This window comes from Epinephelus fuscoguttatus, linkage group LG22, assembly GCF_011397635.1.
Source record: "Epinephelus fuscoguttatus linkage group LG22, E.fuscoguttatus.final_Chr_v1".
NCBI classification, from domain to species: domain Eukaryota; kingdom Metazoa; phylum Chordata; class Actinopteri; order Perciformes; family Serranidae; genus Epinephelus; species Epinephelus fuscoguttatus.
This window is the reverse complement of record NC_064773.1, coordinates 4,908,357-4,931,286: the sequence shown is the minus strand read 5'-3', so window position 1 is coordinate 4,931,286 and position 22,930 is coordinate 4,908,357. Positions and strand designations below refer to the sequence as shown.

Sequence of the window (22,930 nt, the reverse complement as noted above, 5' to 3'; positions counted from 1 at the left end):
TTTTTTTTTGTTTTGTTTTGTTTCTTGCCTTTAGAGGACAGACTTTGAAATGGATTAACGAGAACTGACTTGATGTGACTTCCAGGTTCGCTTTGACATGACTTTCCTCCTTTTGATGTGTCTTCACACACACAAACACGTCATCCATGTCCCGGCATCTGTCCTTGTGTTAGTGATACTGTACTGAGACTGCAGCCCAGAGGGTTAGCCACCACTATTCCTCTTGGTCCAGTGTCTGTGACCCTCTTCCCTCTTTCGGTCTGTCTTTCTCTCTTGATCCTTTTTCCTCCCTTTAATCCTTTGTCTTTCTCAAACAGTCCTTCTCTCACCATGCCTCTGTCACTATCTGTTATGTCTTTCTTTGTTCTTCTCCTTTCCCTTTTTCTGTTTTTCTTTTGCTTTAGATTTTCGATGCCTTTTCTTCTCCCTTGTCTTTATATCGTCATTTTTTTTTCTTGTTTTCCCTCCTTTCTGTCTTTCTTGTCCTTTCTGAAGACATTGGCTTCCGGTGCACACAGCAAAACACAAGCATTCAGCCGTCACAGAATTTCATTTAAATTTCATTTTTATTTTCTCATGTAATTCTCACTCTGTTTCGTATTGTAGTTTTATTCTTTCTTTCTTTCTTTCTTTCTTTGAACTTTGCATGACAAGGCAAACTGCCAGGCAAAGCGTTGAATGATCACACTGTCAATTTGTAGTTTCTTTCCTTCTTTTTTCTTTCAGTCTCTTCAGTTTTCTTCACGATCGTGCGGCCATTTCTGCCCAAGCTGCTTAAAAAACTACATCAGCCATCAACAAAGTTGATTCTATTTTGTCTCAGTATGGACCATGAATCCAATCACCAGAATAAATTTTGTCTTTGCACGTTTCTACAAACCATGGATAATTTACATTTGTATATTTTTATACATAGCATATCTGTAGCAGAACTTTGTTGAAACGTTATGCTGTGCCAGCACTGTGGTTGACTTGTATTTAGGTTTAGATTAAAACATTTGGTTAGAGGTAGGAAAACATCATGTTTTGGCTTAAATTGCCCAATTTGTTAGCTACAAACATGGATAGGAATGCGCCAAACTCTCTGTAAAATACTCACTTTCTGTAGCAACAGACACTGCTAGCCATGTTGCAAACTCTCATCTAAAGAAATCAGCTTTTGTCACGACAACAATGGCTAGAAATGTTCTTAATTTTCGTTGATATACCAGCTTTTCATTGATACAAACAAGTAACAACACTGCTTTTGTAACTACAACCACGGCTAGAAATATAGTTAAAAAGCAGTTAATTATTTTCATTAATATACCCACTTTCTGTCACTACAAACATGTACAAACGTGTTCCCAACTCTTGTTAAAAAATAGCCACTTTTGTCACTTAAAAAAACGTGGCTATTATCGCCTAAAACTTAACCGCTACAAACACAGCTAGCAATTTCCCAAATGCTTATGGAAAAACACCCACTTTTTGTCACTACAAACATAGCTAGACATGTCCCGAACTCTTGTTAAAATATCCGCATTTGTTCCTAAAATCATGGCTAGACATGTCCCAAATTCTCATTTAAAAAATACCCGCTTTTGTCGCTTCAAACATGACTAGAAATGTCCCAAACTCATATCAAAAGTGCCTGCTTTTGTTGCTACAAAAATGATCAGAATTATCCTGAAATCTCATAAAAGAAACCTCTCTATTGTTGCTACAGACATGGCTAGAAATGACCCAAACTCATTAAAAAACACCCGCTTTTGTTGCCACAAACACTGCAAGAAATGTCCCAAATGTTTGTTGAAAAACACATGCTTGTGTGGCCACAAACATGGCTAAAAATGTCGTGAATGCTCATTAAATATTGCCTACTTTTTGTTGCTACAATGACAGCTAGAAATGTCCCAGTCTCTTGTAAAATATATTTGCTTTTGCGACTGTAAACACGGTAAGAAATGTCCCAAACCTGTGTTTAAAGAATACACACTTTTGTTGCTACAAACACAGCTGGAAATGTTCCAAACTCTTGCTAGAAATATCTTCTTTATTAGTCTAATACAGTGGTCTGCTGCTTTGTAGCCATCTTGCCGTCAACCATCCCCTCATCCTCCTGATGAGAAACTCAGTTCATGTACATGTAAACTGAACTTTGTGTCGTTTGAAACATACAAGTGTAACATATCTATGGTTTGCAGAAACATTTCATCCTGGTGACTGGGCTGGTTCTATGATGGGGTTGTTGCGTAACTGCAGTGATTGGTTGTTTGTCTCTTTGTTCTATTTTGAGGGAGTTCATTCGGTCTGCAGTGTCGGACGCAGGTGTATGTTCCATCCTGTCTGTCTTTGTTTCTTCCCTCTCCACCGTTGACTGCCCCCATCAGGCAGGTTTGGGAACTAATCAGCAGACTGAGTAGGCGCGTGTGTGTGTGTGTGTGTGTGTGTGTGTCAGGGACAGGTCTGGGAGACAGGGAAAAAAAGCAGAGAGTGAGGATGATAAGGAAGAGAGCAAGAGGGAGAGAGTTGGGATAAAGGTGTGTGATAGAATTGGAAGATCAAAGCCTTCTGTCACAGCGTGACTGAGCCCAGGGGCGTTATGGGTAAGACAGGGCGCACACACACTTGTACGGACACAGACACACACACACACACACACACTCACACTCTCTGCTGGTATTTGACTCTGAGTGTGATTGATACTGGGCTAGATTTGGAGAATCACTGTCATTCGTCTCTCCGCAGATCAAACAGCCACATAATCTCCCATAAAGGAAAGAGAGATGGAGGGAATAAAAAAGGGACAGAGGAGGAGAGACTGAAGGAGGGGGGGAGAGGGAGAGAGGTGACAAAGCCCTCTCATCTGTGAAGTGTTTTCTTGTTTTCCATAAAAGAAGACCCGCCACCTTAAAAACACATCCATCATTCAGCTCCATTAAACTGCTTCTTGGGCACATCAGAGAGATATCCAGTATCTAAAAGACGAGTGTAAATGCGAGCATTTAGACCCCATTTACACCTGGCATAAACATGCAATCTGTGTCTGGGTATCTTATCTCTGAGTGGGGGGAAATGCAAATAAATGCAATTTGTAAAATGCACTCAGAGCTTATCGCAATCAGGATGCCTCCAGATCGGCCAGACCACATCTGAAACTGGTCTGGATCACATTGTGATCAAATCTCAGTCAGGTCTAAATAAAATCTGTACAGTTTGGTCACATTATTAAGTAAAGAAAAACGTGCCTGGCAAGTTGAAAGGTCATTGAACTCCACCTCTTCCTGCTGTCTCAAACTAGCCTGACAAAAACCTGCCGATGATCACCTGTTCGTCTACAGAAGCTCATACAGCAGAATCGCTTCCCTTGACCTGATGCACCAGTTTGTATATAAATGTATATCTTAAGATCCAGTGCAATCAGAATACTTACTGATTGTATTTGTAAATGATCCATATAGTATGCTAATAACTTGTAACATGGAGATGGATTGCGGATAGCTGAACCTCAGGAGGGGGAGCAGGGGTAAATTTCCCATCCACCACCTCAGTGTCCTGAGGTTTGTTTACTCCTCTGTTTCAGCCCCAAGTTCATGAAGGGAAAATGGGGAGTAACAAAAGACCGGATACAGCAGTGGTTCTCAACCAGAGGTCCTTGAGGGAGTTCCAGGTACTCCCTAGAAAAATGTGGAATAGTTTATTTTTTGCTGTTTTATTCACTTTAGATGTGAGCCCAGTGTGAGTGACTATTCCGATCATAGCTTTCACTTCCTCCACGGTTATCTCCTCAACTCTAGACTTCTGGTCTTAATCATAACTAACAACCAAAGGTAAAGGGTTTCCTTCAAATTTGGCACAAACATCCACTTGGACCCAACTATGAAGTGCTTAGATTTGGTGGTCAAACTCAGAGTCACTGTGACCTTGCGTCAGTCTCATTCTCCTGAATGGGATATTTAGATAACACTGTAATGGCATTATTTCAAATTTGGCACAAATGTCCACTTTGACTCAACCATGAATTGACTAGATGTTGGTGGTCAAAGGTCAGGGTCACTGTGACCTTGTGATAGTCTCATTCTCCTGAAAGTGATATCTTAAGAACACCTTCAGGGAATTTCTTCAAATTTGGCCCAAACGTCCACTTGGACTCAAAGATAAACTGATAAGATTTGGTGGTCAAAGGTCACTGTGACCTCACAAAACATGTTTTTGGCCATAACTCAAGTATTTGTTGACTAATTATGACAACGTTTCACACAAATGTGAATTTCCTGGCCCTTAGGACACAAATATACTGGCTGCGTGGCCAAACATACGCGTGCAGAGTGTGCTGCGCCTGTGTGTATACTTGGTGCAGCACGGTCGTTTGTCGACGCAGCCAAAACGCCTGATACTGGTGGTCTCCGCTAGGAGCAGACCACAGCACTCAGACACTTTTGTCGCGAAAAGCAAAGAAGGCGGTGACACTGTATTTCCGGATATAGCAGGCTATACAAAAACATGGATGCTCTCGATGAAGAGATCATAATTTTATGTCTTTTAAGATCTCAGCAGAGGAAAAGGTGTCATCTCCGCCGCCATCGGAGATGGTATGTGCGGCCCGACCTCACGTTCGTGATCTCTAGAGGTCTACTTCGCACAAGCGCCTCTAGTGTTCATGTCAATATTGCATCTCATAAACGCGTCACGTTACCTCGCATCAAAGTGAGCGGCCTACGCACCAAACGAATATAAATACGCATGGCAGCCATGATGCGTACACACATGCGTTGTCTGCAGCAAGTATACTTCTCGCATTACTCAACGGCATATCTCAGGAACAGAACGGGAGACATTTGGTCAGACACTGAAATGGTGACACTAATCTTGAGCGTCCACCTTGAAACTGATTGTATAGATATTCTGATATTGCGTGCTGCTGGGTTGAAGATGTGTGTGAAGCATCCATGTTTTAGAATATGTGGCTTCTTTGCTGCAACACCCGTGTTTGGAGCATTGTCAACTGTCATAGTTTGCAGAAGCCTACAACTGCGAGGTAGTATTTCTAGTTTCTCCCGTCATGCTCTCAGATATGTCCTTTTGCTTGTGAGATTGTTTTGACTCGAAAGCCCTCCTTTTTTTGAACGAAGCCAGGTATAGCACTGCAAGGTGTGATATACATTTGATTGACAGAACAGGCGTTCTGGATGTGAATGCTTAGGATTCAATAGCACAAACTACGTAGAAAAATCGCCTTGAACCATTTGGAATTATCCATGCACTGCGCTGTCTATAATTTAGCCTCATCTATGAAAATTTCAAGGAAGGAAAACACCCCTCATTATGTTGCCGATTACTGTACGTAAGGAGGGATGTGATGGTTTCCGCAGTTTCAACATATATTGAGTGTAACGTCTGACTGTGTACATGTGTGTGTCTGTGTGCAGCGTTTAATATATTTTGTCCTTCTCCTCTGTCTCTACAGATGCACCACCCTATTCAGATGAAACCTGCAGACAGTGAGAAATCTAACGGTGAGTGGCCACCCACACACACACACACAAACACATGATGACAGACGCATCAATATCACACACACATGCATCAATAGCCTTTTTGAATTTGCTTGGTAATAGCCGTCTCAGCTGTGTGTTCGCTCGCTGCTTGACTGGCAGACGGGACGAGGGACTGGGGGAAAAGATTGAGCGAGAGATGTAGAGAGGAACAGAGGGACGGATAGAGAGAGGGGGGGGAAATGCTGATATATATAAATATATTCTTATATGTGTGATGAATTATTAAGGTGCTTCAGAAGGAGGTCAGTGAAAGTTGAATCGTTTTGGCCTCATGGTGAACCAGCCTCTCTCCCCTGTGGCTGCTCCGCTCATACAAACATGCTGTACACACTCTCCTCGCGCTGCGCACACACACACACACACACACACACACACACACACACACACACACACACAATCGCTTTTATGCATATAGCTCACACAAGCACTGTCACACACCTCGTCCTCAGATCACCCCATTTCCAAACTACATATTGCAGATCCAGCTCTGAATTGATTTCCTATACTGAGCCTCTTGCTCCGTTCCTTCTCATTCTAACAAGGAAGCTGTTGGACACTATACACCACAGGAAGTATCAGAGTGTCTTTAAAGGCTGGCATTAATCTATATTTCTCTTAAAGGGACAGTTCAGCCAAACTGTAGTGCTATTTATCAGTCTAGATTGTCTTGGTGTGAGTTGCAGAGATGCTTTCTGTCTCTCTGGTATAGTGGAATTAGATGACACTCGGCTTGTGGTGCTCAAAGTGCCAAAAAAAGAGAAACATTTAGCAATGTCTCTTTCCAAAAGTCGTGACCCAGTTTCTCTACTGTTGCTGGGTTCAGACAGGCTTTAAAGTGCTTGAATTTTGAGGGGAAAAAGTCAAGTACTGAACTACCTTGAAAATAGTCCCCTTTTTTGAACAGGAACTGTGGCACAACCAGGAGTCCTATGATGACATGGCCAAACTTAACATGACTTGACTAAATAAGCCGGCTTTCCACAATGATGTTGACCTCTGTCTTCAGCGGTGCGCTGATGTAATAGCCGAAAAAGTGGCATTGTTTTCTTGTGCTACTTTCAAATGCTTCAAATTGGATTTTTACACAAAGCCAAACAACAGTGGCGTCGTGCCTCACTTGTGTGTCATTTTAGACAGCATGCTGGCTTTATGGAAGCACAAGAGGCATGACAGGTGTGACTTTAAACACAATAGTGTCGTCCTCTAGTGGGACTTTTTTATTATAGTGAATATGTAGTGTAGATGACCTGGTGTAAACTCTTATCATGTAAATATATGGTGTACGTGACCTGAGGTAAACTTATTATCCTGACATGACTTCAGCTAAAAGAACTGGCATGATTCTGGCCAAATTTCGTTACGTGAGGAGAAGCAATTTTTCTTGGAGCTGGCTGTCTGAATAACAGGGACACAGTAGCTTAAGTGACGGGAAACACCTTTTAATGTGTATTGGAAAGCTGTAGGTGTGTCAGCTGATACTGCTTGTTTGTCGGACAACATAAATTGTCACGATGATGATGCTTTTTCACGAGTAAGCCCTCAAATGTCCAATCCTGTGTTTTGAGTTTCTTTCTTCTACAACGTTATATAGCTGCCGATCTTGTCCTCAGCCTGAGGGGTAAGAAGCTCCCACACCTCATTGTTTTCCCAATTTGCAGATATTTTAATGCTGTTCTTCTTCTTTGAGTTAGCTGCTAACTGCTAGCTGCTTTTTGAATCTCCCTCGTCAAAATTTCACACCCGTGCTAAGCATGATCAAATCCTGCCAGCTGTCACATTTATACAAAGGTCGTTTTGGCACAAACGCTACCTCAGAAGCCGCCATTCCATGATTGTACCTTTTATGCAGAGCGGTGAGGCGGCATTACAGTGTGGAATTCCTGCCTTGGAGAGGCAGTGTATACAGGGAATATTATTATTACGCTGACACTCGCTCTAGAACTTTCTCTTGATTAGAAGCGTGAGAAAGGGCTGCACAGTAGTCTCATTATATCAGCACTGTAGCTCTCATGCCATTCAAATATTTTGTTGAAGACTTTATACAAGTATTCCTACAAAGTGTCTGATAATTAAACCTAAACTGAAAAGAGTCACACAGATCACATCAACGTCAACACGTCAGGTTGGGGTCAGCTGATGGTGCAGCTAATGTTAAACTTGGGGACAGTTTTGTGATAGTGGGAGCTACTTAATTGTGCAGACAGGCTGAAGCCTGATTCATGGTCCTTCGTTAAATCAACGACGTTGCTACGTCATAGGGTAGGTGGCTATGCAGAAGGCTCGCCATAGCCCCCAGCGTAGCCTGACGTGCACCTCCCCAAAAATGTAACTACACGTCGAGGCGACGCAGACCCAGCGCAGACCAAGAGGGCTGTGATTGGTTTGCTTGGTAGCAACGCATTTCCAGTTCCGTATTTCCAGATTGCGCCATCCCCGCCATCTTTAAACATCTTCTGTTGCGATGTAGATGTTGCAGTATTAAGGCCCATTTATGCTCAACGTTCAATACGGATACGGATACGGACGGAGCCATCTGTCCGTGCTCCGTGTTCATTTCTCTGTGACCGGAAAAGCCGGAAGCTAAACAAAGAATCAACTAGAGACGACGACAACCATTCAGGAAAGGAACGCAGCCTCCTACTGCTCTGGTGGTGAATTGCACCGCAACGAAATGGAGTGACGGAGAAGTTCGAAGGGTTCACGACGGCGTCACGGCAACGACGTAGGTACGCCGCAGGACCATAAATCAGGCTTGAGAAAGAACAGAAATTTGCCAGTACCATTTTGGAGCTGCTTTTTAGATCCATAAAATATCTTGGACGTGAGGGACTTCCACTGTGGGGGCATCACCATCAGGATAGAGTTTATGGCGGGACATAATGTTATGTGTTGCCCAAGGAACGTGAGTGGCTTGAGTGAACAGAAACCTCAATGTCCAGCACTGTTCAAAAGGACATATTGGAATATTTTGGCACATGCAGTCCAGAGACAAATTTTGTCTCAGGCTAGGGAGCACAACCAATGTAGAGACACCCGAGCAGTTTCCTGTAGCTCTTCAATCCATTTGTAAGAATAAATATTTGAATTGTAAAATTTTTACCTTGTTGTGTAGCACGTACGTTGTAACTTTACGTTTCAACATTGCAGTGGTTAACGTGGTTAGGTTTAGGCACAAAAACTGCTTGGTCATCGTAAGGAAAATGATCATGTTTTGGCTGATTAATAGCACTACAGGTCATTATGGGGGGATTTTGAGTTTGATTTTGGGTGGGCTTTCCTGTTCTGTCTGAGGCAGTCAGTCCCAAACCCATTGGTTCCTACTGAGGACATATATCGATAGTTTTCATCATTTTTAGCAAACAGCATCTTTAGCATCTTTCTCCATCTGTACAGTGAAATGAAATGCGCGAGCAGGGCATGATTTAAGGAGGGATTTTCATGTGATTGCTTTGAAGTGGCCATGACCTTTCAATCACTGAGTCTCTGGAGAACCACAGGGACCTGAAGCTGTACGCCACCCATCCACCCACACCTCTCTTACCTGTATCGTTATATGACGAGAGGGAGAAATGAATAACAAGCAAGGTTTTCTCCAGCATACATTAAAACAAACACCTCCAACCCCCTGATTTCACGGCTGCCCACAGTGCTGCGACCCACGAGCTGAAGAAGTCAAGTGTAGTTTTATATGATGGGAGGCTTTGTATCTGATTGGATGGAATTTATATATCCACCCTCGAGTGCAGGATGAGTCAGTACAAATGTTGTAATGTTTCGCAGGAAGTGGAAGGAGAGCAATTCTAACATATAAATAAGATGAAAGTGTGTTTTTTAAGGTTTATTTTACACACACAAAGAAAAGCAGTTAATGCAGGGACACAGGAAAAATAAGTTCTCTCATTTTATTGTGTCTTTAAAGACACTTTTACAAGGTCTGAATGCGTTGCTCCATTATTCCAATCTGTTTTTAATTGGTTTCATTTTGATGCAGCAATAACACTCAGTGTGATTTGTCAGCTTCATTATGTTCAGTGATATTTAGTCGAGGTGCGTTTGGAAACGAACAGAAAATGTTATTATAGCGGCAGCTTAGCAGGTGAGGCCAGGAAACATTGTGGGCATGGTGCTTCTGATTTGGTATCTGTTTGAAGGTTCTGCTCAGTTGCTATATTTTGAGGGTCAATTCACCCAAATTGTAAAAACACAAAGTATTTTTTCTCTTTGCTCTGCACAGTTTAGGTTTCTAGTTTAGGTTTTATCTGCTGTTGAGGCGTGGTGAGATTATGAAATGACGGGCCCCTGGACATCGATGTTTTAAAAGCTTACCCATCCTTGGTTACCAGTTTTTTAATCTCTTTCAGCAGATTGCTGTTGATACTGAACCAAATCAAACCTGCATGTTCAGGGTCCTGGTGACCTTGTGGGCCCACTTGGTATTTCATTCATGGGATGATATTTTGAAATGTTTGCTGCTGAGCCTCCTGCAGCCACTCAAATGTTCTGCAGATTAATTAGTTTGTTTGTGATGTCCCAAAAAGAAGAAGAAAAAGTACATATATAAAAGCACAACAGCAACATGTTTCCCCCCAGAGGCAAATTCCTACTTATAATCCCAAGACCTCACAGCTGATAGTTTTTTACCTCAGGTGGAAAAATATTCCCCCAGTTAAAATTGTTGTCAGTGATGTCTGCAGATCATTCAGCGTGACAGAGCTCAAGAAATCTCTGCAGCAGATATCTGAAAATTTTGGCAAATAAAACTGAAATTATTTGCATGGCTAAGTGAGAAAATGTGTGTTTTTGCAATTTGGGTGAACTGACCCTTAAAGCTGAGTAATTGAGCAGAATATGAAAACGGATAAAACCATGATTGGATGAAGTGACCATTAAAATTTGGTTGCAGGTAGTTTTAAAAAAAGAGGACTTTTAAAGGTATTTTTCTGACACCTACAGGAACCCTGCGTGTGAATATATTTGACGGGGACCTGTTATGCTCATTTTCAGGTTTATATTTTAGAGTTTCCACTGGAGCATGTTTACATCATTTAATGGTCAAAAACACTTTATTTTCCTCATATCTGTGCTGGAACACCTGAATTCGCCCTCTGTCTTAGACACTCTGTTTTAGCTTCTGTCTCTTGAAGCCGCCGTCCTGAACAAACCCAGTCTACTCTGACATTAGCATGTAGCTACATGTAGCAGTGTACCTGCAGCCAGAGAACGACTGTGTGTAGGGGAACATTTACTGTGAAAAATTGCCAATAAATGCTTAAACACAAGCGGACATATTCCAGCAGGAATGTCATCCAAATCTGGAGAGAATTGATCAACATAGGCATCCAAGATTACCTGTTTCCCTCACATTAGCTTGTAGCTACATGTAGCAGTGTACTTGCAGTTGGGGAATGACTGTAATGGAGAATAGTTGCCCTTCTGACTGTGAAAAACCAACAGTAAAAACTTCTAAACACAGCTGGACATGTTCCAGTTGGAATATAATCTGAAATCAGGGAGAAATCAACAACATCAGTAACCAGGATTACATGTTTCCATGATGTTAGCATGTAGCTATATGTGTGTTAGCATGGTGCTTGCAATGGGGAGTGCCTGTAATAGTCAAAAGTGGCACTTTGTACTAGGGGTGGGAACCTTTGGTCACCTCCGGATTCGATAACGATTACGATTCAGGGGCCACGATTCGATTATAAAACGATTATTGATGCATCTTTAATTTATGTATATTGATGCACTTTGTCACAACACACATTTCTTTTTGTCTCACTGAATAAGCATTCAACACTTGCAATTTTTAAAAACAGTGCATTTCTAATAAGAAACAGTTGAATTCATTTCCATTATATTTTATTAAACATATAAATGGAAATGCATGCAAACTGGAAAGTTACAGCTTCGTTGTACGGAACCAAAGGTAACAACAGGTATCTTAAATCACAAGATAAAATGCGCAGTTAGAGTAACAAATGAGTCGATGGCGACAGACGTCCACGCATCACATGCAACTGCGATCCTACCTGCCTGCCTTCAACAGTGAGGCCATGACTTCTGTTTTGGTTTGGTTGTAGAGTGTCGGTGAAATAGCGTCGGGATGGGATGGTGTATCTGGGCTCCAGTGTATGCAGCAGTGCTCGAAATCCCTGATTTTCCATGACAGAATAAGGACGCAAATCCTTGGCAATAAATGCCGCGATGGCCTTCATAATTCGCTTCGCCTTTTCAGATGAGGGTGGCAGCTTTCTAATTGCTTCCTCGATTGTTCTCTGGTCGGTAGCGCCACTATTTGCCGCAGCAACAACAGCCTGCCGTCTCCCTGACTCCTCCGTCAGGTGGAATGGAGTTACATGGCTTCTCATGTTTGTTGTGTTGCCGAAGTATTTTATTTTAGCACGACACAGCTTACATATAACTTGGCTCTTGTCCAGTTCCCTTCCGCCGTCAACGTTGTAGAAGGAGCTGTTAAATTAGAAGGAGCTGTTCGGATCTCACGGCGAGGTGGGTGGCGGTCGGCCATGTTTGTTTTTCTCTGTGCGCGTGTCGGCGTGTCTGTTGCGTGAAAAAAATCACGCATAAAAGCCTGTAAACACAACTAGATATGTTCCAGCTGGAATATGATCTGAAATCAGGGAGAAATCAACAACATCACCAATAAGATTTTGTGTTTGCTTGACGTTAACATGAAGCTACATGTACGTTAGGCGTGCAGCTAGGGAATGACTGTAACAGAGAAAAGGGCACTTTGTATCATGAATAAACACCAATGCTTCTGAACACAACCAGATATGTTCCAGCATGAATATGATCCAAAATCAGGAAGAAACAAACATCAGCAGCCACGATTAGGCGACATGTTTACCTGACATTAGCATGTAGTTACATGAGCGTTAGCGGAGTACTCGCAGCAGGGGACTGACTGTAACAGAGAACAGAGGCACTTTCTACTGTGAAAAATCTCTAATAGAAGTTTAAAAACATAGATGGACATGTTCCAGCAGGAATATGATGTGAAATCAGGGAGAAATTAACAACATCAGCAACCAAGTCTACATGTTTCTCTGATTTTAGCATCTAGCCTCAGGATCCAATCACACGGAAAGTGTTTTGTAGGTTGCAAAGCACAAGGTGCACCACATTGCCCTTTTTTTTATGTTGCTGGTTTGTGCCGCGTCTTTTTATTGTTGCTAGGCAACCACCCCATCACCTCATTACTGTATGCCGTGTAATCAATCTTCTGTTTATTTGTTTATTTATTGGGGGGCGCTGAGTTGAATTTTTTGTCAACTTAGTTCAGAACGCTCGGGTAAAAACGGCAGGCACCTAGAACACAGAAACATGAGACACGTAGCAACGCAAAAAGCTTCATTCTCATTAAATGCAATTACAAAAAGCCGCCTCCAGCTGCTAAAACGCTTTGTGTGTGATCGGGGCCTCGTGCAGCTGTGTGGGCTATGTTATATAAGCACTTGCAGTATAACGTACGTGGAGCAGATGACCATATAAAGTAAATCCAGTCGTTACACTGTACAGCTCTGGGTATCCAGCAACCGCTACCACCAGTTTCTCCTCCATTGTTTACCAACTGTAAACTTGTTGTTGTGACCACCACAGAAGGCCCGCCTCTCGAATTATCTGATTGGACAATGGGATGATGTGGGGCGCTGAGTTGAATTTTTTGTCAACTTAGTTCAGAACGCTTGGGTAAAAACGGCAGGCACCTAGAACACAGAAACATGAGACACGTAGCAACGCAAAAAGCTTCATTCTCATTAAATGCAATTACAAAAAGCCGCCTCCAGCTGCTAAAACGCTTTGTGTGTGATCGGGGCCTCGTGCAGCTGTGTGGGCTATGTTATATAAGCACTTGCAGTATAACGTACGTGGAGCAGATGACCATATAAAGTAAATCCAGCACACGGGGATGTCGGTATTCAGCAGGTTTTAGCTGACAGGGATTACTTCTACATACGTTTGCCTCATTTTTGGCCACGTTTAATATGAACATCCTTCACTGTAACACCATATATAAGACACAAAATACAGAGGAGCGTAATAGGTCCCCTTTGAAAGCAGCAGCTTCGCCATAACTTTACATCACAGAGGAGTCCTTCTGGCTGACACACACACGATGGAGTAGCACCATAAAGCCACCTGCTATATCACTGTCCACTGCGGGGGGATACAATAAAACGACAGTATCCGGCAAGGCAGGGGAGGAAATCCTTATAAAAGCCATCATCCGCTCCACTGAAATATGGCGAAATACGACTTTAGAAGACATAACCATCGGGGTAACGATGGCGGAACTTAATAAAGCAGCCACTGCTCGCTGCCAGAATGGTGAAATATAGAGCAGACCATACGAAACATATCCATCCACTTAATGGTAATGACCTTTAATAAACCCAGTGTTAGAGTTGCTGTAACAGTGACGAATGGCACCTCAAGGTTTATTAGTTTAGTCAGTGGAGGAGACAGAGGAAGAGAAAGATGGAGAGATGTACATTAGAACAGAGAGATAACAACATTATTGGTAAATCCTGTGCAGCGTGTTTTTTTTTTCTTTAAAGTGTTTTTTTGGTGTCTCTTAATGTGTTGAATCTCAGCATGAAGCCAATTCAGCTCCAATTTATCCCAGAATGCAAAGCTGACTCCAGATCATCCCAGAGCGGGCTTTATGAGTCTTATCGCCCGCCCGCCTGCCTGCGCGCCTCGTCCGAAAAACAGAAACAGTCAATTGTAACGATATCTCCTTTCTTTCTTTTCTATCGACACAGAGTAAATTAATTACATTGCTGTTAGACTTGTGGTAATCTTCCTCTGGAGTGATGCGCACACACACACACACGCTGTGTACAAAGGAGTTAAAGCTTTTTGAAACAACACTTATCTTGGCAGCGTATCCCGACGGTTTGTTTTTTAAACACACAAACAATTCAAACAGCAAAATAAACAAGTGCGCTATTGATTTCCCAGAGTGCAACAGACCGCTTATCTCTTTCGCCTCGCGGTAAGAGCTGACAGTTTCCTCATTAAAAATGAATTGGATTAGCATTACATTGAATGTGGTGGGAACACATAAACACACACACATATTGTTTCTGCAAGCGATGAGGATTTCGCTCGCAGCCTAATTCAGACTTAACCTCGCTCACACACACCCAAGCACAAGTTTCTCACCGATACCTGCAGCCGGCTCGCATTCCTCGAGATTGCACCGGAGAAAGAGGGATTGTGTCAGCGAAGGAGGAAGAGAGGAGGAATCCATGAGGGAGAAGGAAGGAGGGTGGAGGAGGAAGAGGAGGAGAGGTGGTGGGAGGAAGAGGGTGAGAGAGGACAAGCTGGAGAGTCTCAGCAAGCAGTCGGTGTTGAAGTGATAATGAGACATTGATCAGAGCCTCGCAGATGGCATGATGAAATACATGAACCCTGTCTGTCTTCTTCTCTCTCCCACTGTCTCTTCTTCTTTCTTCCTCTCTTTCTTTGACTGTTTCTTTTGATTGGTGTTTTGTTCTGTCTCGTTCCATTTTCCACATTTCTGGGGTTCTGTGTTTTATCTTTGTCTGACTTTTTCCTTTTCTGCTGTTTTATTTTTTCTTTGTTCTCGCCGATCTCTCTTTCTCCTTCCCGATTTTTCAGTTTATCCTCTTATGACCTCCGCCAAGGAGGTTATGTTTTCAGATAGTTTGTTTGTCTGTCAGCAGCATTACGGAAGAAACTACTGGCCCAGTTTTTATTAAACTTGGTGGAAGGGTGGGCCAAACATAGATTTTATTGATAACTAGATACGGCACGCCAAGATGGCGCCCATTCATTCCAAAGGAGTTGCTCTCCTGGTGCATACACCAAAAAAGTTTCTAGTGTCCAGGTTTACTTCCGGGGTATGCGGCCCACTGAATATGCACACTGGTGTTTCTCTGAATGAGATTTTCCAGTAGGTTGCATAAAAAGGAATCATGTGATTAATCAGCTGCTCCATCAGTTGATTGGGCTTTTTGAGATCCAAACACTTTCGGTATGGTACCTTTGGAATCGAAAGTAACCCTTCAGACATGGTACCTAGTAGGGCTGACCCAAAAAATTCGAAGCTTCGAAGCTTCGTTCGATGGCACGGGATTAAATTGTGAAAAAAAAAAATTCGAAGCTTCGGTGCTTTTTTTTTTTTCGTTCTTTGGGGGGAGGCCTTAAACGCAACACTAACCCCCACCAGTCTGATACTGACAACGAGCGCACTCAGAGTTGGCGGACATGTCCAAGAGGTCATCAGATGTGTGGTTGCACTTTAAAATATGCCCCGACAACCCCCAGAGACACATCACAGCTCAACAACAAATTTGGGAAATCACTTGAAAAACATAAGTAGTAACTAGTAGGCCTAATATGCAGCTCAGGGGTTTAGTGTTGCTGTAGCCAACAGGAACCACACTCTGCAGCTTTTTTGGGGTCTGCCCATTATTCCGACCATATTAAACCCATTGTTCCAAAGTCCCGTTGTTCCGAAATCATCATGATGCCCTGTGGTTAAGGTCTGGTTAGGTTTAGGCACCGCTTGGTTAGGGTCAGGAAAAGATCATGGTGTGGGTTAACATGAAAAAGAAAGTGGCAAACACATAAGACGTGAGCCTGCTCCGCCTCAAGCCTTTCCCAGCTGACCCAGAGCCGGTCGCGGCGCACCATCAAGGTAGAAATACGCCCGCCAGGAGCCGTTCAGCACCGCGGAGACCTCCCCACACAACCCCAACCCCAGAGTTAATAACAGGAGGTTATGGTGTTTCATTCTCTTCTCTCTATGACACTTGTATCTCGACCAGTAGCCTACTTTTGTTGCGTTGCTGATCCTCTATGGTACACAAATACAGTAATAATCACATATCGGAGCAACGGGACGTCGGACTAATGAGAAGTCGGAACAATGCTACGGCACCGCTTTTTTTTTCCTCCAAGTGATGACTAGCATATATACAGTTCACATAACACAGTCGAAATTAAGACATATATATATAAACTCTTAAAGATCCACTCATTACTAAAAGTGTATGTTATCAAAGAGAGACATTAAAAACTAAAGCAAGTTGTCACAGTGAAATTTAAGGTGTGCTGATGGATTCACGTCATCAACTCATGCATTGAGTAACATTACAAGTTAACGTTCCACCTTAAAAGTTGCCGGCAGTCGGCCCAGTGAATGAAGTTATTTTTTCTCAGACTCCAGCTGCTGTGAGAGGCAGCAAAACATCCTTTCATTTTATAGTTACAGTTTACTAATAAAACTCTCCACAGTATGAACAGTGGTTACATGAGCCTCAAAACCAGACACAACTCAGCCCTGAGCAGAGTGAGCGTCCTCTACTGACCAATCAGACTGCAGTGTTCACAGCTCCACCTTTTAGTACCAGATCTGTGTGCTAGGTACCCCAACAGAGGGGGGACCAAACATGGGGACAGAACGGTTCCACTGGTACCATCCACAACTTTTTACAGTTGAAACAAACAACAACAGCTCTGTTTATTAAAGCTGTATAAGTGCTGTGAGGTACTCCTTTTATTCACACTGTCTCTCTTTCCTTTTTTGGCTCTGCAGCGGTGGAAGACAGGAAGTTGTTCATCGGCATGGTGTCAAAGAAGTGCAACGAGAATGACATCCGGGTCATGTTCTCTGCGTTCGGACAGATCGAGGAGTGCCGGATCCTCAGAGGACCTGACGGACTGAGCAGAGGTGTGTGTCGCTCCGACTCACTTCCATCCACACGTAATGCTCCTCCTGTGAATATTATTACCAGAACGGCCTCCAGCAGCTGCTGCTGTTCATTGTTTTCCACTTGTGCTGTGACTCAAACTCAAAGTCCTGCAGGAAGTCTTTACTACACCTCTGTGTGACAAGAGGTGGCTGGTTGAAGATGGTTTCTGAGCCAATGGCTGTGTCGGGGAATAAACAACTTTCTTATATGACAGTAACTGATAATAAATAGGATGGGCTCATTATTAGCATCTGTAAATCTAAATAACTATGAATGCATCTGTTTTTATTGTATTTATTTTAAATATCATTCTAGTCACCTTCTAGTTTAACCGTTCATTGTGTACTCTGCTTACTTAGAAGTATTTTGCTGCATAATGAGCAGCTCATTTCCATGTTTTCAACCCTTTTCTCTTCACTGGAAGTTTCTCCTGAGCTGTCAATGTCACAGGAAGACGTTGTTTTCTGTAAAGTTTGGTGATTAGTGTGTCCTCGCAGCAGAAAGAACACAAGAACCTATGGAGACGTAAACAATTATTCTGCTTCCTTTCAAAAAACTCCCACATTTACCTGAAATAATGTTTTGCTGTTGTGATCAGACTAAAATCTCGCCATAACTTGGCCTAGACATATGGTAGACTTCATGTTGGACCCCGACCAATCATCACTTGCAAAACACGACGTGAAAGCGACCGACTTTACTTTTCCACCCGAAGGCTAATCTCTGGATTGGATGTGGAATGCTGTAAACCTGCATTCTTTCTAATGGCCAGCAGGGGGCGACTCCACTGGTTTTAGGAAGAAGTATGGATGGTATGGAAGTCTACGAGAAAATGACCCTACTTCTCACTTGATTACATTTCTCACTAAACATTTTCCTTATGTGTTTACGGTCTCAATTGCTAGTTTCAAATCTTTTCCAACACAGCATAGTACTAATGTATTAAATTATGGTCCATTTAGAGTTAAAAGGTAAGTTTGGTATTTTTCAACCTGGACCCTATTTTCCCATGTTTTTCTAAGTAACTAATAGAGACATTGGTTTTTGAAATTGTTGGCAGTGTCAAAACAGGCTGCAGTGTAACCACTCAGGGCATGTTTGCTCCATCACTGTACGTCCACTAGAAGTGTTTGTTTTTGCCACTGACAGGCTCAGATTGTCATTCTAAGTGTCTGACAACATTGTGGAAATGATCTCTCCAGAGATAGACCTAACCCTCTCTAACACTAACCCTGGCTAAACAAAAAGGATCTCGCTCTTCTTGGATTCAGCACCTCCAAGTCTGAGGTCATGGTTCTGGTGGATTGCCCCCTCTGGGTTTGGAGAAAGTTACTGCCTCAAGCGAGGGAAATCAAATATCTCGGGGTCTTGTTCATGAGTAAGGGTAGAATTGAGATGGATTTGGTTTGTGGGCACTGCGCCAGACTGTCGTCGTGAAGAGGGAGCTGAGCCAGATGGTGAAGCTTACGATTTACTGGTCCATCTACGTCCCAACCCTCACCTATTGTCATGAGCTCCAGGTAGTGACCGAAAGAATGAGATCACGGATACAATCAGTCGAAATGAGTTTTTCCCGTAGGGTGGCTGGAGCCTTAAGATAGGGTAAGGAGCTTGGACATTTGGAAGGACCTCGGAGTAGAGCCGCTGCTCCATTGTGGGAAAGGGTTCAGTTGAGGTGCTTCAGGCATCTGTTCAGGATCCTCCTGGGCGCCTCGTGTTGGAGGTGTTTCAGGCACATCACAGTGGTAGGAGGCCCCGGGGCAGACCCAGAACACACTGGAGGGATTACATTTCTTGTGTGGCCTGGGAACACCTTGGGATCCACTAGGAGGAACTGGAAAGCATTGCTGGGGAGAGGGACGTCTGGGGTGCTTTGCTTGGCCCTTGATGGATCTTACTCTTTAAAGATAAGAATCTCTGTAGGGGTCTTTTCCATAATTGTGTCAGACACTTATAATAGCAATCTGAGCCTGTCAGTGGCAAAAACAAGAACTTTCAGTGGACATACATTGACGGTACAAACGTGCCCCGAGTGGTTACATTGCCTGTTCAGTTCTGGACCAATTTTAAAAATCATCGTTCCCATTCGTCACATAGACACAAAAACATTTAGAAAAAAGGGTCAAGGTTGAAAAATACCAAACTTATCCTTTAAGTAGATTACTAAACACCATATGCATAAGGGCATGGCTACCTTGTGATTGACAAGAAGGTACCGCTGTAGTATTCATTAGGTTCTCCAAATATGGTTTCCTCTGGCTCCAAAAAAAAACAAGAAGGTGACACAAATTGCCAGACTCAAGGCTTCAAAACCGTATTCCACAAACCAATAGGTCACATCTCGGTGGTGACGTCCACTTCCTTTACACAGTCTCGTTCCTCCTGACAGCACCAACAACAAATGTTAACACGTGTTAAGACAGTTCTCTGAATCAAAGTCAACCTTGAACCAGTCATGGTCACTGGGCACTGAATGTTGGCTGTCTTTATCCTTCCCAGTCGCTAGAAAGAGTTTTGAGCTTGTCAGTGAGCAGCATATATAGTATGTGCGCAGAGAGTGAAAATGCAACCCACAGGTGTGAGTAATTTAATGCTCCTGAACCAAGAGTGATCGTCTTTTGCTTCAATGCATCTGCAGTCGTGTGTGGAAGAGAGCTCTGTGCACGTCGTAGAAGTTAAGAATTCTCCAAGAGAAGGCGAAAGAAAAAGGTGTATGGTCTGCATTTGGCGTAAGTGATGTCTTTGCTATTTGATGTAAGGCTACAGCCACAGAATACAGGAAAAAAATTTAATGCAGGAAAAAACCAAACCAAGTTGAGGTACAGTTGGTGCAGACCTCTCAAAAAATGGTGAATCTTCTGTCCAGGTTCCATCAATTTATCTGGACAAGTGTTGGTGTACACGTACTGTCCTTTCCTGCATCTTGTTGCTTAAAATCCCTGGAGAATAACTCAGTGGTGCAACCCAGTGTTGCCTGTGGCATGCCAGGACTAGGAACAGAAGTAAGAGCGATGTACGAACCAAACAAACCCAATGAACCTAGTATCCAAGTGCTGCCTCACATATTAAGGTTTGCATGTTTTCTTAGTGAATCACAAGTTCTAGGTCAAACTTTTGTATGTTTTAAATTCTGTTTCAGCTAAATTCATTATATCAGATCCTGTTTTCAACCAGCTGCTTCTTGCAAAGTGTTCCGGATTTCCTTCAAGGTTTCGAGAGAGTCTCGTTAAATACAGATGAGCCGCAGCGACATCTTGAGGCTGTTGTGGCCACTGTGAATACATGCTTCTCCTTTTCGCTCTATATATCTCTTTTCCCCTCTCTTTCTCTTTTTCCTCCCCCTCTTGCTCTCTCAGCCTCAGCCCCAGATCACCCCCCCACACAACCCCACCCTCTTCAGCGACCTCCTAACCTCCATTCACATCCTTCAACCCTCCCTGCCGTTCCAGTTTAGCCTCACCGTAAGCCAGTCCTAAGCTCTTTGATGCTCCCATAGTGAGGCTGAGGGCATTTCCAAACCGGCAATTCAGATCAGGAGACGTGTTGCTGCTTGTTGCATTTACAGTTGATTTATAGCAGTTATTTCCCCTTCCCCTTTCTGTAATAGGTCAGGAAAAAACAAATATGAAGGATTCATTGTTCGATCAGTGTTTTTCCTGACATTCTTCAGGTTACAACCTCAGTAAAGTAGGCAAGTGAACATTCTCAAACTGAACTGGAGCCAATACAATACCTGGGTTTTAGCACCAAACAGTACTTTTTTTAGTGCCTTATTTTGAGGAACCCTTTTCTTAATTTAACAAAAGACGTCAAGGTCTCAAATGTTAAATGCAGGTGTACAAGAAGTTTGCCCAAATTAAGTCTAAAATTGGCAGAATTTTTGTTTAAAAAGTGTCTTATCAAATATTAACTAAAGAAGAATATGAATCTGACCAGACTGTGTCAGTGTTACAGACACAAATCAATCGATATTGGAATAGCACTGTGGTTTGAAGTCTAGCCCTAAAAAAGCAGAACTCCAAGCAAATCATGACAAAAAACACAGAGAATTTACAACTCTTTCCTTTTCGTAATTGAAGAAGTAAACACTGATTCGGCCACGCTGAGGCTACATCCACACTGTAATTTAAAATGCGTAACTTTTTTTTCCGCTTTGCACCGAGCGTCGACACTACTCCTGTGTTTTCAAAACCGTACAATCAAGACTTCTTAAAACACTACCAGTCCTGTTTTAGTTAGAAAACTCCTGGGTTGCGTTCTAGTCTGTTTTAGTCTTAAAAACCATGACGCAGAGACCCAAGTTTGCTTTTGGGCTTTTTTGTAAAAGAATCAAGCCAAAACATTACAGCATACATTTTGTGATTTCATCCTTTCTGTTTGGGTACTCTTTTCCCGTAACCATGGTTTCCTCAGATAATGGATAGTGCTCCAAATACCACTCTAATTGCTTTGCAGAGACTCCAGGTCTGTATGCCGCTGCCTTGACTGCCATATACTCGTGATACTTCCAGTAACAGTTCCACCTCGTCGTCAGTTAAAGCAAAGGAACCTATGGTTTTACTTATCACCACTACTGTTCTTCCTATGTGGTATTCTCAAAAACATTCAGCAGCTAAGCAACTAAGCGCAGAGTAGACAATCTGCTTCCTTTTTACACCAGTATAGGTGTAGATTTTGTGGGGGCGGGGGACTCTACTTTTAGGACACATGCATTTGTCCTCCCTATAAACTTTTACAGTATAGAGGACTTTTATTTCAAAGGACTGCTAGAATTTGACTCATCAATGCAAGAATGCCTTCAGTAAAGTAGGTGTTAGCATTATGCAACCTCAAAACCAAGGGTTGCAATAAGAAGAAACAGCTACACATGGTTGAAGCAGGAAGTATCATGACATTTCCATCATAAATGTATGAGAAAACATTCACAATTTCGTGCATAAAAATTAACTAGAATGCCGGAACCAAAATATTTGACACTCAGAAATTCTTGGGAAAGGACCCCAAGCCCCCCTGCTTAATATGTGGCCCTCTAAATGTTGAAAGAAAACCTACGCCCTTGTTCACCAGTACAAGGGTAACGCAATAGTGTGGATGTAGACTGAAGCTGTGGCAGAAGGCCTTTTCAGAGTCACAGGCAAATAGTGAACCTGTTCTCATTCCCAGGGCGTCAGATATGGCAGCCTGGTCAGTGGCCCTTAGCTTCTGTTATCGACTCTCAAGGCACCCTTTACAGGCTACCCTGTATAAGACGCACCAGGCTTTCAACTAAATCCAATTAAATCCCGTTCACGGCAATGACAGAGTAGAAGGAGCAAGAAAGTCCAAGTTTTGTGGTGGTGGATGGGTCAAATACACACCAGGCTTTCACCCAGGAAACTGCTGTTTGTGTCCCATATGACACCAAAAAACTTGAGGGGTTTGTTTTTTTTTTTGAACTATAGCTGCTGAACGTCACTTGAGTTCATCTTCAAGTGACATAGTCCTTAAGTTCCAATAACAAACGTAGTTATTTCAACCCAAACTATTATCGTTTTTCTAAACCTAACCATATAGTGTTTTGGTGGCTACCTACCAAACCTACACTTTCCGTTAAGTTTATTAAGAAAGACAGTGTAGCATGTAATGAGTGGAGATTGACAC

General features: G+C 42.7%; 2 protein-coding genes across 21 annotated transcripts in view; both read left to right on the top strand.

The window, feature by feature from the left end:
- Window positions 1–22,930, top strand: part of LOC125883094 (USP6 N-terminal-like protein) — a 354,121-nt gene that overhangs the window by 122,070 nt on the left and 209,121 nt on the right. The gene's annotated exons all lie outside the window — the stretch shown is intronic.
- celf2 (cugbp, Elav-like family member 2) overlaps window positions 1–22,930 on the top strand; it is a 328,160-nt gene that overhangs the window by 245,644 nt on the left and 59,586 nt on the right. For all 20 annotated transcript variants that reach the window (XM_049567268.1, XM_049567267.1, XM_049567269.1 and 17 more), the window contains 2 exons: window positions 5,450–5,498; window positions 17,134–17,268. In XM_049567268.1, coding sequence (XP_049423225.1) covers window positions 5,450–5,498; window positions 17,134–17,268 — 184 coding nt within the window. The remainder of the gene's footprint in view (window positions 1–5,449; window positions 5,499–17,133; window positions 17,269–22,930) is intronic.